The sequence below is a fragment of the Bactrocera latifrons genome, unplaced genomic scaffold (assembly GCF_001853355.1).
Source record: "Bactrocera latifrons isolate USDA-ARS-PBARC rearing strain unplaced genomic scaffold, ASM185335v1 scaffold_64, whole genome shotgun sequence".
NCBI lineage: Eukaryota > Metazoa > Arthropoda > Insecta > Diptera > Tephritidae > Bactrocera > Bactrocera latifrons.
Window position 1 is genome coordinate 561032 of NW_017537312.1, and position 16297 is coordinate 577328.

General features: G+C 36.2%; 1 protein-coding gene across 8 annotated transcripts in view; it reads left to right on the forward strand.

The window, feature by feature from the left end:
* The window catches only part of LOC108975395 (tachykinins), a 38658-nt gene extending 28575 nt beyond the window's left edge, over positions 1–10083 (forward strand). For 4 of the 8 annotated variants that reach the window (XM_018943862.1, XM_018943863.1, XM_018943861.1 and 1 more), the window contains 5 exons: positions 2998–3197; positions 3518–3657; positions 4562–5153; positions 5725–5896; positions 9409–10083. In XM_018943862.1, the coding sequence (XP_018799407.1) occupies positions 3060–3197; positions 3518–3657; positions 4562–5153; positions 5725–5896; positions 9409–9440 (1074 nt within the window). In that variant the 5' untranslated portion in view covers positions 2998–3059 and the 3' untranslated portion in view covers positions 9441–10083. The remainder of the gene's footprint in view (positions 1–2997; positions 3198–3517; positions 3658–4561; positions 5154–5724; positions 5897–9408) is intronic. The other 4 variants (XM_018943866.1, XM_018943865.1, XM_018943867.1 and 1 more) reach the window with 4 other exon arrangements.
* The last annotated feature ends 6214 nt before the right edge of the window (positions 10084–16297 follow it).

Sequence of the window (16297 nt, forward strand, 5' to 3'; positions counted from 1 at the left end):
TGTATGCACCCGAAACCAAATGCCATTAACTCAACTTCGCTCCTAGACGATAGGGAGGCATCAAGACCTCATTGTCCACATCCTTGCATCTTGCTGAGCTTATCCATCAATGTATAAACAAGTATGTATGTATATGTGCGTACATACATATGTAAATATCTGTATTAAAGGTCAATATATTTTTTATGTTAACACATTATTGGCCCAAGGCAAGGCATAAATATTCTATTAGACTCCAACGCAAATAATGAGTATACCAATCAACCTCTGGTGTGAGGGAGGAATACTTTTTAATATTTATTCACGTACACATATCTACAAATGATTATATAGGAAGGAAAATATACTCATATTTAAGCGCTTGTCTAAAATTTTCTTTTAACAGATGGTTTTGACAAAACTTTTGTAAAAACATGAATGAATTAACGGTTATAATTAATAGTACTAGTAAATTACATACATGATATCTAGAGTATAACATTTACGCAAATATTTTTAATTTCAAAACATTCAATGTTCCAAACATGACGATAAAGACTAAACCTTATGGCAAAAAAAAAATTATATTTTATTTGAAAAGGATTAGGTAATCAGAGAGTGATTAAAAATGCTACTCCACCTCCACGTGTGTCGAAGAGCTGCAGAAGTTCGACATTAGTAAAACTCTATAAATTATCTTAACTATATCTCACACTAAGTTCTGAACTAACTAGATAAACTCTTCGGCGTGAAGCACAGAGAACGTGCAGAGCATACCAAGAAGAAAAGGTATCAAAAGTATCATTATTTATAGGAGATTATTCAATTATTCATAAAATTCATACGGTTTTCTGCGCATTCGACTAAAATGGTGTCAATCAGCCCTTAGAACAGTTTTAGAAGATTTCTGTCACTTGCTTATGAATTCGTTAAGAATATGAATATGAATCCTAAGGGATCGAATCCTCTTTTACTAGGTCTGAAAAAGTTTCGGTGCATTCACATCGATAAATCAGCTGCAAAAACTATTACCTTGACACCCATACGACCGATTTTGACTTAGGCTATGTGACATGGGGAGCCATCTTCTTCACACTAAGCAAATTCATGTTCCCAATTTCCAATCACTGTCGAGGACGCTATTGGTCAAAATGAAGTTTCTAGACCCACAGAGAAAGAACTGGTTTCCTGACGACTCCCTATGTGGTAAGAAAGATTAGTTCCGTATAAAGGATTATTTAGAACAAGAATAAATCATCCTTTAACTAAGTTGTAAGTCTATGTTATTTTCGTGATGTGTGAGAACTTGAGTTACTGAGCTCGCTGGACTGATAACCAACTTTCCGAACTTTTCGAACTTTTTGTAAACCGATTTTGAGCGATTTAAGGACTCTAGTATTGTTTCCAAAATAAGTATATACCGAGACTTCTTTAACTAACTTCAGCGAGTGTTGCTTTAATCAAAGTTTTCAAACAATTTCAGCAAGTATAGCGACAATCCTCAGTAAATAATGTCAATGTTTCCAAGGAATTTCTGATAGAAAAATACTTCTCACTAAATTTGAACACTATTCCGAGTCCTAATGCATTTTTAACTCTCTTTTTGATAATACCAGCTATAAAATAAAAAAACACGAACTCGACGGGAAAGTGCCCACTTACAAGATTGCAGCAACTTATCTCCAAAAATATTCATGAAATATATATATATATATATACATGTATAGTATATATAGACTTTACTTAGCTTCGGAAACTTAACTTTATCCCCCGTTGTGTAACAGTTGCGACTTATCCGGACTAATTATAAGCTGGGTAATACCTGCCGGCAACACCTCATTAGATGAGTAATTTGCTCACTAAAGTGGAAAGTTCAAGAAACGATAATTTCAGTAAGTTTATAATGTTAATGAATATTTAAATTGTTTTTAATCAATTGGCTTGTCATTAACCATTCGTTGAATTTCGTCAGAAGTACGACGATTTTACAACCAATTCACACATTATTTATCGAAATTGAATTTCATTATGAAGACCGTTTGAAACGATAGTATTCAAAATGGTAAAAAAGTGAAACAATTTTATCACTAATAAAGTCAAATAAATATCGGGACTTTTACTAGAAAAGAAAGGAGCCACTGAATTGAAGAGTGTATCGAGAGTTGTGTATCCATAGAATATTCTCCTTAATACCTTTGATGTATGTACCAATTGAAGCAATATGTTCCTACACTTTAACTTGATACGTAACAACCTTGCACGCATTTGATCAGTTTTCAAGATTAGTTTTATTTTCAGTTAAGTATTATTTTCCAAGCATTGAGTTTTCTTAATTTCAAAGAAGAGTTCTACTGATTTGTTTTGCGTATAGGTTCAAATCAGATTAACTCAAGTTAAATAAATATTGAATCTCTTAGTGGTTTTTTTACCGACTCATAACTCCTCTTTCACTCTATTTCGATACACTACGCGTACACTGTAGTGTAGCTTTTAGTGTTCACTAGTACTATTTATAAATCAGCTTCGTTTTTTCAATAATAGTTGGCAGAATGCTTTTAATAAGTGTCATTAAATGATCAACGTTAGCTTACAGGTTGTAGGCCCCTCCATTTGTCAAATGATGACAAGTCGCTCCCTTAAATAGAGGAACAAACCGACCAAGCAGTTAGCAGAGACGGTATACAAGTTTATATCCAGTATGAATTAATAGATTTAATCCAATAAAATATGTAATATACCGTGACTTGTCATAGTTTCGGGATTAAGTTAAATCTTTAGGTATTATAACGATACCAAACTAGTTATTATTTTTGCATCTTGTTTCTATGGATTAAATTAGAAACGGTATTGAGCAATCATACGGTTTTTTTACTCCGGCACTACAGAATTCTAATAGATTTCATCATTGACAAGTAGATATTGGAAATATTTCTTTCTAGTATTTGGTTAAAAATACTGACCTAATTATAAAATAAAGTTTACATTCAATTTATATATGGTATATATTTTTATTTACAGCTTTCTCCACTCTTCCCATCAAAATTTGGATCAAGATCCATTTGTGTTACGCAAAACTTTAAATGGCCGTGCAAAAACTGAAATGTCTCACTGGGCGTTGTTGTAAGTTGTTGCTTTTGTTTCTAGTTTGCAACGCCATTGCAGCAACAAATGGTACCGGAAGCGAGGCGTCGATGCATGAGAGTCATAATTACCCGACGGTAAGATTACACAACAAACAAAATACGAAAGTCAAGAGGCTTTGCCCAAAATTTAACATAAAACAAAATTCCCAACGAAAATTGAGTAAATTTGGTATTTGGCTAAAATTAGTATTTCGAAATGAAGAGGAATCCTATTGAGACGCTATTCTTGCTAATATGTGTATACAATGTATTTTCTCTGGATATATATACATATATACCATATTTGGCTTTGTTGATATCTAAATGGCACTCTCTTATTTGACATATGCCTCAAAATTTCAAAAATCATTTCTACCCTTTCTTTGTATGTGGCTCATTTACTCAACCATTAAAAGACCATAAACGAGCGGTCGAGACGTGATGTTTCAGCGTCGGTCGACAGCACTACCACGCTCCAACCGTTGACCTACAACAATGGTAACCTCAATGCGGCTGATAATAAGGACAAACATAATTTGCCATTTAATTTTGTTGGGTAAGTAAGAAAAACAATAACGGAAATACTTGAGTTGCAAGTAAATGCGCGGTGACACTGTGATGGAAGTTGGAGAATTACAAATTTGTTTACTTAATTCAGTTGAAATTGTTTGGAAAACTAATAAATAATATGACTGCGAATGAAATATGTATATAATTAAGCAGCAATAGCGCTTGGTTATATTATGAAATTTATACTCTATATTTTACATACCAAGATGTGCCACAAAATCTTTTTAAAGGCTAAATGCGGACGAAACCACACATTGAATATTTTACGATGTATGTACAGAATTGATAAGTCAGCTACTTCGGTGCATGAAATCCGATTTTAATTATACGGATATTATACTAAAGGTGAAATACTCGTAGAATGTTAAAGAGGTCATAATATATCTCTAATACTGACTGAATATAGTAAACACTGTAATCTATCAACATGTGGAGAGTACTTACATTAATTATTAAGCGTAAAATTTGCTTGAAATTAGGAATGTAATTTGTAAGAGATATGAAATGGCTGGTGGAATTAGGCGGAACCACACGCCATTGCTGAATTTTCATTCGTTAGGAAATTATAGCAAGTGTATATAATTTCACCAAAGGTCGGGGATTGGGAAATATAAGTGGTTTTTATCTAATTTCATCCTAATAACATGACAATTTCCTAATAGATATTACGTCTAGAATAAAATTTCCAGTTTGAACATATTATTCAGTATATATTCAGTGAGAGGCAATGAGTCAGTTAGGCTTATTTATAGAAATAACAACACCAATTTTCTAGTAGGAATTGACAGTCATAAACACCTCGGCAGACTAGGCTAAAATTTGGATTACGAATAAATATCACTCAATAATAATTTAGAATTTCTCTTTTAATATTCTCTAACTAACTACAGCAATCCACTGCGTACCTTAAACATTGTGAAGCGCACGCCAAGCGGCTTTATTGGGATGCGCGGGAAAAAGGAATACGAATACACCGATTACAGTAATGCCAACAATCTGGCATTGGATGATGATCGTACAGCCAATTGGGACATAGATCCCATGCAACGAGTTGCCTACGAAAATGAGCTAAATGACGTCTACGGTCACTTGTTAGCTTTGGAATCACGGTTCAAGAAAGCACCCAGTACATTCTATGGCGTTCGAGGTAAAAAGTACAGTGACAACGATGTAAATCGTGTTAATTCGTTAATACGGCGTTTAGAAGAGGACCGTTTGCGTGAWGAGTTGACGCAGAATTTCCTCAGAGAATTAGTAAATCGGCAAACAACACCACAGAATGATGTCACAAAGCGTGCACCAACTGGTTTCACAGGAATGCGCGGTAAGCGACCATCGATGATGGACTATTTGTATTACGACGAAGATGGCATGTTGACAGCGCCTTTCGTGGAGGAGAAGCGCGGTCCAGTCAATGCATTTATGGGTGTACGTGGCAAGAAGGATGCGGATCATCAGACGTTCAAGAGATCTCCATTAGAGGTAAGCTAAGAAATATGCGCTTTTTATAATAGTTTATATTTTTAAGTCACAAAGTTTTGAATACGTGAGCTATATCCTAGAAATCTCAAACGAAATATTAAACATTATTCATTGTGTAATTTGAAAACTGTGTTTTTAAGGAGTTGAAATTTAAAGTTATTTTTCAATAGAAACTCTAGTATTTCCTACATTAAGTAGACTTGATCGTAGCACCGACTAAACTAATTGATAACTGATCCCGATAGATATATCAATCATTTCTTTCTACATAGATCTTTCCTTTCTTACAACACTGTCGTAGATTCTCTTCTTGCCTGTTGTTATCAGGAGTTGTCTTGCCAACTCAAAAATTATCTTTTAGACATTTAAGAAAACCTCAACAGTCCTTGGATCAGAATTGATTTATTCTCTGAGTCTAAGTTAACTATTTTTCTTTTAAATTTTCTTATAATAAAAAAAAAGTGGGTTGGTTATTTCAATTTTATTTCTCCGAAAATTCTATATTTACTGCAAATAATTAATTGAATAACTGCAGTTTTCTTATTTGGACATTTTCAATATTTTCTCTCAGTCTGGCAACCGGCGCAGCAAGTCTCAACGTTTTGTTGATTTCAACAACAAATTCGTGGCGGTGCGAGGCAAGAAGGGCGATGACAATATGCCGCTACTGGCGCTGCACAGCATGCGCGGCAAACGAGCTGTAGCCAAGCCAGCGGAAACGGAACACCCGACATACAAATTAGGTATGTACGAACACTTGCAACACATGCTATTGCAGGCAAAAGTAGTTACAGTGAGCCATTGTGAAGGACACTTCGCGTCGAAGTAAATAAAGAGAAAAAATGTCTTCCGGATTTATGCATATAATGAGCAAATACTACACTCTTTCACCAACAATAACGACAACGTCAACGCTAGAAAGCTTAAAATAGTATACAGAGCTGTATTTGTAAGTCCTGCTGCAGATGTGTTTAGAAATGGGTAGACACTCTTTGGCGGCAATAAAAAAACAAAGACGTTTAACTAAGTACAGGTATTTAGGAATCCGCGCAAAGATGCCATGCGTTAGATGGCATGAAAACTGAATAAGAGTGGCAGTACTGAAGTGTGCTCACTTCAGCCTCTTCTGAATGTGCGAGCCAGTCGTTGTTTCAAGTGGCGCTTAACCTTTTTCATGGATTCGTTAGAGTGTCGCACTCGGTCGATTGTCACTAGCGACTTATTTTCTTGAACTGTAATGTTTGAATTATTGTCGCCAACTAGCCAGAAAGAATTTAAAAATATTTTTATAACTAAGATCAACTGTGTTTACAAGAGTATTATAGATTTTTCTGGTTCACAGTTGTGTGCGAAAATGTATTTTGTTGAATAATCCTTTGAAAAAATTACAAACAATATTCTCTAAAAAATTTAGTTCGAAAAACCATGGACACGACACATGACCGCATCTAGGCAGCTGTTGCTCACTTAAATCAAGTTCGAATAGGAATAATGGGCGGGTAAAACAACACCATCATATCCAGGATGCTATCTCTGAGAAATATGCAGTCCAATCGCTTTAGTTGAGATCAGTTGAGAATCTTTTAAAAATTATTCGTGAAATTCAATGGTGTTATTCGCGATACGAAAATTCTTCTTTGCCGATCTTTCACGAATAAAAATATGGAGCATATCTACGAAAATCTAATAACCAATAACCCAATTTCACGACCCTACTGAAGGAATAAGAGGATGAAGAGGATTCAGGCGTGAAATCCAACGCAGAATAACTCTCTCTATCAGGTACTACTTCAGACCTGTAAAGTCCTCTCTCGACGAGCAAATATCAAATTTTACAATTCGCTTATCCTCCTCGGCTGTACGAGATATACGACGGCAATGACATGGATGACTCCAGCTCTGAAAGTTTTCGACGCAGTACCCGACGAGGAGACTTTTACTCCGTTGGAAAGACAAGGTGAAGAAGGACCTGCCTACACTCGGAATCTCCGATTGGCGAAAAACAGCGAAAAGAAAGAACGAATGGCGCGATGTCGTAAACTCGCAACTGCAAGATAAGAATAAAATTTTGCCCCAGGTTAACAGGGTCAATGTATAAAGGGGTAACATCATTTGCTTTTTTATATAAAGGATTAAAACATCGAACGAAGTTAATAAATCATTGTTAAGATGTTCCAAAAATCAGTGACTGATTTCTGTAAGGCTACTAAGGCCAACCTTATCTTCGAAATAGTTTCCCAACATAGGAATGGTCTTCAAACTATTTCCTTCCGAGAATCTTAATTAATGTCAAATCTTTAGCAATTATTCTAATAACATAGACTCAAAGGTGTAGAATTGATCTAAACATTAAGTCAATGACTCCAAAATATCGAGGCTTACATCCCTAATATACTTACGGTAACTTTTCCACATGTTTGTCCAAGGTTCTCATTATTCTGATACAATGGATTTAGTAAGTGTAAATTTCTGTACAAGAGACGGGGTTAACAGTATTTGTGTTAGATTCTCTAATACAGGGTCCGGCACTCAAATTGTAACCAACTTCAGAACGTTTTCTCAGCTGTTTATAAATTTGCTGAATGTCAGTTCGGAGTATTGTTCACAAGTGAACAAAAGCGTTTTGCTTTTGGGATCAGCAATGGAATTCAAAAGAAATAGTGTGATTGCTTTATGTTTAGCTGGCCAGCAATTGTTCGTGAAGTAAAGTTTTTGTTTATTGCACCATCACTCATTACAATGATACTGGTCATCCCATGATTTCACACCAAAGCAGCAAAAAATAAGACTTGAGAAAGCGAAACAGTTGCTTCGCTTGGCCGAAAGCGGTCAAATTCCGAACATTCTGACCAAAAAATTTTTCCAAATGAGCAATTCGTAAACTCTCAAATCGATAAGGTTTACTTGATCGACCGTTCATACGCGAATCTACGTCATCTGTTGGCCACCAAGAGGCAGCACCCGCCACAAATAATGGTTTGGGCCGCTGTCACCGCAGATCGGACCTCTCCAATTGTTTTCATCGAGCCTGGTAAATGCGACATATTATCGGGAAGGTGTTCTGGAGGCTGCTTTGAAGCCGTGGGCAAACAAACATTTCGATAGCCAACCATGGACGTTTCAACAAGACTCAGCACCGTCTCACAAAGCGCTAGTGAACCAAGAATGGCTGAAAAACAACGTTCCGAACTTCATTACGACCACACAATGGCTCTCGAATTCACCAGATGCGACTCCAATGAATTATACAAAAAATACACCAGTCCCAAGGTGCTGAAAAAAGCCGTTGTCCGTGAGTGGGCCAAAATACCGGCAAGTCACATTCGGGCAGCTTGCGATTCGATTTTTAACCGTCTCAAGGCCATAGTTAAGGCAAAAGGTGGTCATATAGAGCAAAAGTGAATTGGTCCTGAATTTATGATTATTTTCACACATTTTGTTCTTTAAAATAAATACAAATAATTTTCAAAGCCGTATTTACGGCTTTTTTAATCGGTTACACTTCGAGTGTCGGACCCTGTATGAGCAAAGTGATGATTCGAACAAACTTCTCTTCTTCTTGATTGGCGTAGTCACCGCTTACGCGATTATAGCCGAGTTAACAACAGCGCGCCAGTCGTTTCTTCTTTTCGCTACGACGCGTCAATTAGATATTCCAAGTGAAGCCAGGTCCTTCTCCACTTGGTCCTTCCAACGGAGTGGAGGTCTTCCTCTTCCTCTGCTTCCCCCGGCGGGTACTGTGTCGAATACTTTCAGAGCTCATCCGGACAACATGACTTAGCCCTGTCTCTTATACACATCTAGATGTGTATAAGAGACAGCGGGTACTGCGTCGAATACTTTCAGAGCTGGAGCGTTTTCCTCCATCCGGACAACATGACCTAGCCAGCGCAGCCGCTGTCTTTTCGAACAAACAGCTGATTTAAATAGAGCTAGACATGGCACAGTAAAATACAGTAGTCACCGTAAAGAGGTTATGTACCCTATTGTGCAATAGTCAACTGGAAAACTTTCTGAGCTATTGTTCCAAAATTTCGCACGCATATTTTTCTTCCTTAGAAACGCTTATTTATCGGACCACTTTAGCACATAGCTGCCATACAAACTAGCCGATCAAAATCAAATTATAGATGTAAACTTATTTATGTGAAGGGTATTATAGCTTCGGTGCAACCAAAGTTTCTCGTTTTTCTTGATTTTTACTCTGCTAATGTTCCGATTGATTTATTTAAACAGTTTCTTTACCTCTTTTTAGCAGTCGATGACCTACACGCGCTCAAGAACTAAACTCGTATCACCTGGTTTTGGGACATACATCATACAGCGAGCTACATACTAACGGAAAGCACGATATAAAAAAATTAAATAAAAGTTCCTCTCGTCGTCAACATTTAAATTTGCAAACAACTCAAAAATACATACATACAAAAACACTATTTACTAACACATATAAGAGGCTAAATTTTCAACTGCGAGTACCTTGCATACACACTAACATTTGATTCTCAAGTTCAATGGGGTTATTCACTGTGTGGCTCTTGGTGCGATTGTAGATTATTTACAAAAACAAAATAAATATTATTATAAGAAATATTGCTTTGTGTTTCTGACTGAAACGCCCTTATTTATTGTTTGTTAACACGTATTTTCTTCTTCAATTATTAGCCTTTTAAGGGGAATGGCTTGAACAATCATGGGCTGGAATTGTTCAAGCGCAAAAACCTCAAGCGCGCTATGATTGAAGCTTTTATATTGCTTTTCCCCACAAATAAATGCTTTGTCTCCAACAAAAGACTAGAAGACTACCTAATAAAAGAATAATATTTAAAAAAATTCAAAATAAATATACAAATTAATATAAGTAAGTAAATATGTGAATTATACATATTTTAAATTATATTCAGTCTAGTAGTAAATCAATAAACCATAATAAAATGAAAAGATGGAACTTGAAAATTATTTACAATAAATGTTCTGCTATATTGATTATTTCAAATAATTGATGTGTGTGCTTTTTTGTGATTCTTAAGTCAATTTTGCATAATTTAATCATATATGAAGAGAAATGTTAAATAAATTCCAAGCATTCATTATATGTCCTTGTAAATACCCCATACACATAATGAATTGTAACTGTACTTAAACATATACATACATACCTTATAAACGTGCAATTATTGTAAATTTATTAATTATTTATTAACAAATTATTAAACGAATAAAGAAATAAATTGAAAAATAAATGCATTAATTCTACAAAAAATTTGTATTTATCTATCTCTCTTATGAAGGGTGATCCATTTTGAGGTTCCCTACATTTTTAAAGAGAAAACGCAGAAGCTTTAAATTTAATGGGAATGTTTATTATCATTCGAAAGAACGTTCGCTTGAGCATTACGACTGGTAACTAGTGATGAACATTAATAGCCGGATTGTCCGTATAGTCCGCATTATCTGCTCACTTTAATTTCAGGCATTAAATAGTTGGTTATCAAGGCGTTATAATAGTCGCCATTGGCCCATAAATCACACCAAACCGTTGTTTTTCTGGATGAAAGCTCTTGAATCTCTTCAAGCTTACATAATTTGGCTCGAAAACTTTAGATCTGGAACTTTTCAATATCCCATTGAAGGAAGCGATGTCGCTCGGGAAGACCGATCACAAGCAGTATTTTGTACTATTTAATTTAAAGATCTCAGAACACCCCGTTTTTTTTGCCCTGAATATCATAAGTTTACACATCTTAGATATGTACATATAAAAATTAATCACAAAATGTGTTGGTAAGCGCATAACTCAACAACGCCTGGACCAATTTGGCCAATTCTTTTTTCTAAATGTTCGCTGAGGCTCAAAGATGGGTTTTTAATGCGAAAAAAAATAACCGATAATTGCCGGAAAACCCCTAAAAACAGCCCTTTTCTTTTTCCCATACAAACGAACGAATGTTTGCTCGTTAGTAACGCTAAAAAACGGCTGCACCAATCTTGATAAAATTTTCAGAGGTTGTTCGCTGTGGATCGGGGAAGGTTTAGAAATAACAAAAATTGAATGCTTTTCGCGTGGAAAAGTCGGAAAATTGGAGGATTCCAAAAAGTAACTTTTTTCATACAAAATTTTTCTTTAAATTTTTTTGTTTTGGTTTTTAATTATTTAAATCGTTCAAATGTGTCATTTGCGTTCTTTATTCTGGCTTTTCAAAACAAAAAAAAAAAAAGTTTAAAATTATTCAGTGAATGTCTTTGTCTGTTTCACACAGTGATCAATTCTTCTTCTTGATTGGCGTAGACACCGCTTACGCGATTATAGCCGAGTTAACAACAGCGCGCCAGTCGTTTCTTCTTTTCGCTACGTGGCGCCAATTAGATATTCCAAGTGAAGCCAGGTCCTTCTCCACTTGGTCCTTCCAACGGAGTGGAGGTCTTCCTCTTCCTCTGCTTCCCCCGGCGGGTACTGTGTCGAATACTTTCAGAGCTCATCCGGACAACATGACTTAGCCAGCGTAGCCGCTGTCTTTTAATTCGCTGAACTATGTCAATGTCGTCGTATATCTCGTACAGCTCATCGTTCCATCGAATGCGATATTCGCCKTGGCCAACGCGCAAAGGACCATAAATCTTTCGCAGAACTTTTCTCGAAATCTCGCAACGTCGACTCATCAGTTGTTGTCATCGTCCAAGCCTCTGCACCATATAGCAGGACGGGWATTATGAGTGACTTATAGAGTTTGGTTTTTGTTTGTCGAGAGAGGACTTTGCTTCTCAATTGCCTACTCAGTCCGAAGTAGCACCTGTTGGCAAGAGTTATCCCGCGTTGGATTTGGCAGTTACAGATTGAAATTTGTTACGATCCTCTTCGTGGTCGCGCTAATATCGATCGGCGTTCTTTTTGCCATCAACGGTCAATCAGCAAGCGATCGTCACGATATCACAGCACGACATTTCAAACAACGCTTACGATGTTTTATGGACTTTATCTTGAGGCAACCTATGGTATATTTGGTGCTGTTAGATGCTGGATGTACTCTGTTGAGTTGCAAAAAAGAGGTTTGCCACAAGCACCCTTCTTCTTTGGATGGTTGATTGTGGTTACACCAGATCGAATTGATGAAATCATTTCTGGGAAAAGAAAGATCCAGTATTGTACGAGGTGATGAAAACTAATATGGTTCATAGACTTTGCGGACATCACAATCCCACTTCGGTTTGTATGTCTGACAATAAATGCACGAAACACAATTAAGGTGCTTTTTTTCGGAAACACAAATTAGAAATGATGGATATGCACTCTATCGGCGTCGCTCACCAGACGCCAATAGCAGAACATTCAGCATTCAAAGTTGAAAACACATGTATCGTACTATATTCACCACTATTGTCTAATTCACATTCAAAACTCATACCAATGTTGAGTATTGGTGAAATTGTTGTATATTGGTGAAATCGATGAAATACGTTTGTAAACACGTTACCAAAGGAAGCAACGAAGGAAGCAAGTGGTTATTTACCTTGAACGATATATTATCAAATGGGTCGATAAATGAACAGCAATGAAGCGCTTTGTAGGGTATTTACATTTGCAATTCATGAACCTTTTCCGACTATTGTACGTCTCGCAGTTAATATGGAGAATGGCTAAAGATTGTATTTCAATACAGAGAATATAGTACAGCCAGTGGAAACACCGCCAGCAACCAAATTAACATTGACGAGTTTTTTCCCAACTTTCGTCATTTGCGAGAACATTGCTCTAAGTAAGGCCAACCAGTAGATGGACATCCAGTGTTACCGACTAATGCGTTAGGACAAATTTACACAATCCACCCGAAAATCGACGATTGCTTCTACCTTCACTTGCCATTGATTAATGTACGCGGTTCAATTTTATTTGAATCATTGCGTACTGTGAATGGTACGGTGAGGGCAAGTTTTGGAAAAGCAAGCCAGCAATTACAATTGCTGGAACATCATAATCACTGGAATCAAACAATGGACGATTCGATAGCTACTTCGAATGCACATGAAGTTCGTGAACTTTTCGCGATGATTATTGCGACATATCAGCCTTCAAATCCGCAAACAAAAATGGCATTACTGAAGACATTTTACATCGTATTCGCTATGAATTGGAAATGGGTCAATTCCGGTTGATACTTAGGGTGGTTTGATATCAATTTCATCTGCCGTTTATCAATTCAGGAAAGATAAACTCATCTCGAATGTTCGGACATCTTCCAAATTATTGTAACAACGATAGCTGCCAAAAATACCGATGTTACAGACCTAAACTGGAAGATTCGAAGACAAATTCCAGGCGGTTTGCGCTCATACAAATCGATCAATCGTTTTGGCAATGACGACGACGCCGTGAATTATCCAATGGGATTTCTAAATTCTTTTGAGAGGCTTGGTATGGCACCACATTATTTGCGTCTCAAAGTTAGATCTGTCATTGGAACACTACTAATTATGACGCACCTATCAAATACAAGGGCATAGAATGCTTGATTCTACGAATTCCTTTCCGTTCTAACGATTTGCCATTCCAGTGCAAACGTATTCCGTTTCTAGTGATTGCATTTGAGATGACAATCAACAGGAGACAAGGATAGTCGCATAGTGTGTGGCAGAAATTTGGAAATGCTATGTTTTTCACACGGCCAGAGTTGGAAGACCATCTTTTCTGTACACCGGAACAGAAACCAAAAATGTTATTTATCGAGCTGCGTTACATTGAAAAAAAATTAAATGATAAATTCAACTTTCTTTTCATTTCAAAACATATAATTTCACGCAGGACACGGCTAGTTGTTTATAAAAATATTAAATGTTCTCTTGTTTTTATGATAACTCTTCTTTACTGGCGTAGACATTGCCAGCGGTTGTAGCCTAGTTAACAACATCGCGGCATTCCTTTCTTCTTTTCACAATTTTTATGATAATTACATAGCTAATAATTTGATAATTATCGGCTTGTTAGTAATAAAAATTAAGTTTTCCAGTCATGATTACCGCATACAACCCGTTTTCCCACAAACAAACATCACGTGGTCATCATCATCGCACGTGGAGTTTTCTAGGATTACAATTGCATATACCAAATGTTCTGTTTTAGAAACAGCGATGTCGCTAAATACACAGATATGAGTACAGTTTACCAATGGATGTAAATAAGAGGGTGAAAGGGAACAGGAAGGATATTTTCTCAAAATGAACTCAGTGGTTTAATATGTTATCAATTTAAAAATGACAAAACAATTTGTCAAAACGTTGGACAGATGATGATTAGATGATAATTAAGTCGAAGAATAATTTTCGATAATTGTTATGACCATCTACCTTGCCTTATTTAGTCTCCATTTTTTAATTTAGATACTTTTTAAACCACCAAAGACATTTCAGAATCGCATTGCATTTACTCCATCGATCTTTCTCGTAGAAGGAGCTTAGCCGTTGCTAAACTTGTGGCAACATTTTAAACAATCAGGATGCTGAAGCGAAGACTCGGCGTCAATAACACGAAAACTCCGTCGAGTAGCAATTCGAATATTCTTGCTATTTATAATTATTTAATACGCAATGAATACAAATAAAAGAACTCTAAGACAGTCGGGTAGGAAGGACCTCGGTTGTGAAATGCGAACAGACTTTGATTTTCCGAACAAAATAAGAGAAGGGCACAGACATTTAAATAGGGATACTGAAAGATTAACCTTAAATTCGAATGATTTTTTAGGTTATGCTTGGACAGTTTTTGTTGGTTGTTGGCAAGGTCTCTGTAGGCTATATTAGAGATATGTACTTTGTTCCAATGTGTCCTGCTCTTTCTCACATAACCATTCAAGCACATAAGGAAATCTTAACCTAGGGCTTAGGCGAGCTGCATTTACGGATATGTCATTCCAATGACTTTACTTTTTCTTCTTGCAATCGCTGGACATTCACCGCAAGATTGTAGTATCTTTAGTTTTCCGCCGAGTAAAGTGAGATCAACTATCTTCCCAGAAAAATCCCTTTTCACTTTTTTTTCTTCTGAAGCGCTAATTTTTTGCATAGGTCTCATATACAAGGTACTTTGCAAAGTAAACAGGACCTAAAAAAACAGAAAAAATATTTTCAAATAATATTTTCGGCAAATTCAATTTATGTTATTCAAAATAGTCTCCTTCTGCTTCATTATATGTTTTGCACGGTCCAAAAGCATTCAAACGAGTGTTTTAGCTCGTTGGCCGGTATGGCCGCCAGTATGCCGGTGCAAGCCTTTTGAATGGCCTCTACGTCTGCATAACGCTTTCTTTTCATGGTTAAAATGTGATTTTTGATCGAATAATCGATCATTCCAGTGATCACGGATTTTGATCGTCATATATGTCCTCACGACGATGAACATATTGAAACCACTCGTACACTTTGCTACTGTATTGAAACGTTTCGGTAAAAGCTTAACCAATTTTAAAACAAAATTTAATTTTGTCACTTCGAACCGATGAAATGTCATGAAATTCTCAATCGATAAAGATAGCAGATTCTAACGCACCAGTCGACATATAGATGGTGCCACCAGGGGGCGCTAGATTCAAAAAGTCCTGTTTACTTTGGAACACTCCTCGTACATTCATATATGTATATATATATATATGTATATTGTATACATACATATACATATGTATTTTTTTTTTAAATCGGAAACGAATTGGAAATATAAAAATAAACCAATGTTCTTACGCATTTTGTGTGTGGTAATAGATATTGGCCACTATTTAAAAGGCAATTTGGAGTGGGCGGCTCATTTTGGTAGCATGTGCACAATCACTTCGCTAATTAATTGAAAAGAAATTAAAAATTTGCGCATTTCACTCTAAATTTAATTGCTGCTATTTGTGGAATTCGACTGGAGGTGCATGCAAAGGCATATGTACATATACATACATATATGTATATGGTATATTCTAACAAGCTAATTACCGATTATACCACAGGATGAAGGAAGTTATATTTCAAGCAACATATGGCACACATATTCCTTTACTTTAACAAAGATGTGACAAAGTAAATGGTACACACTCCAGCATACACCCATAATGTATTATCTCGACTCGCGCTAGATGCTTTTTAGCGCATCTTTAAAACATTAACCTCTTAAA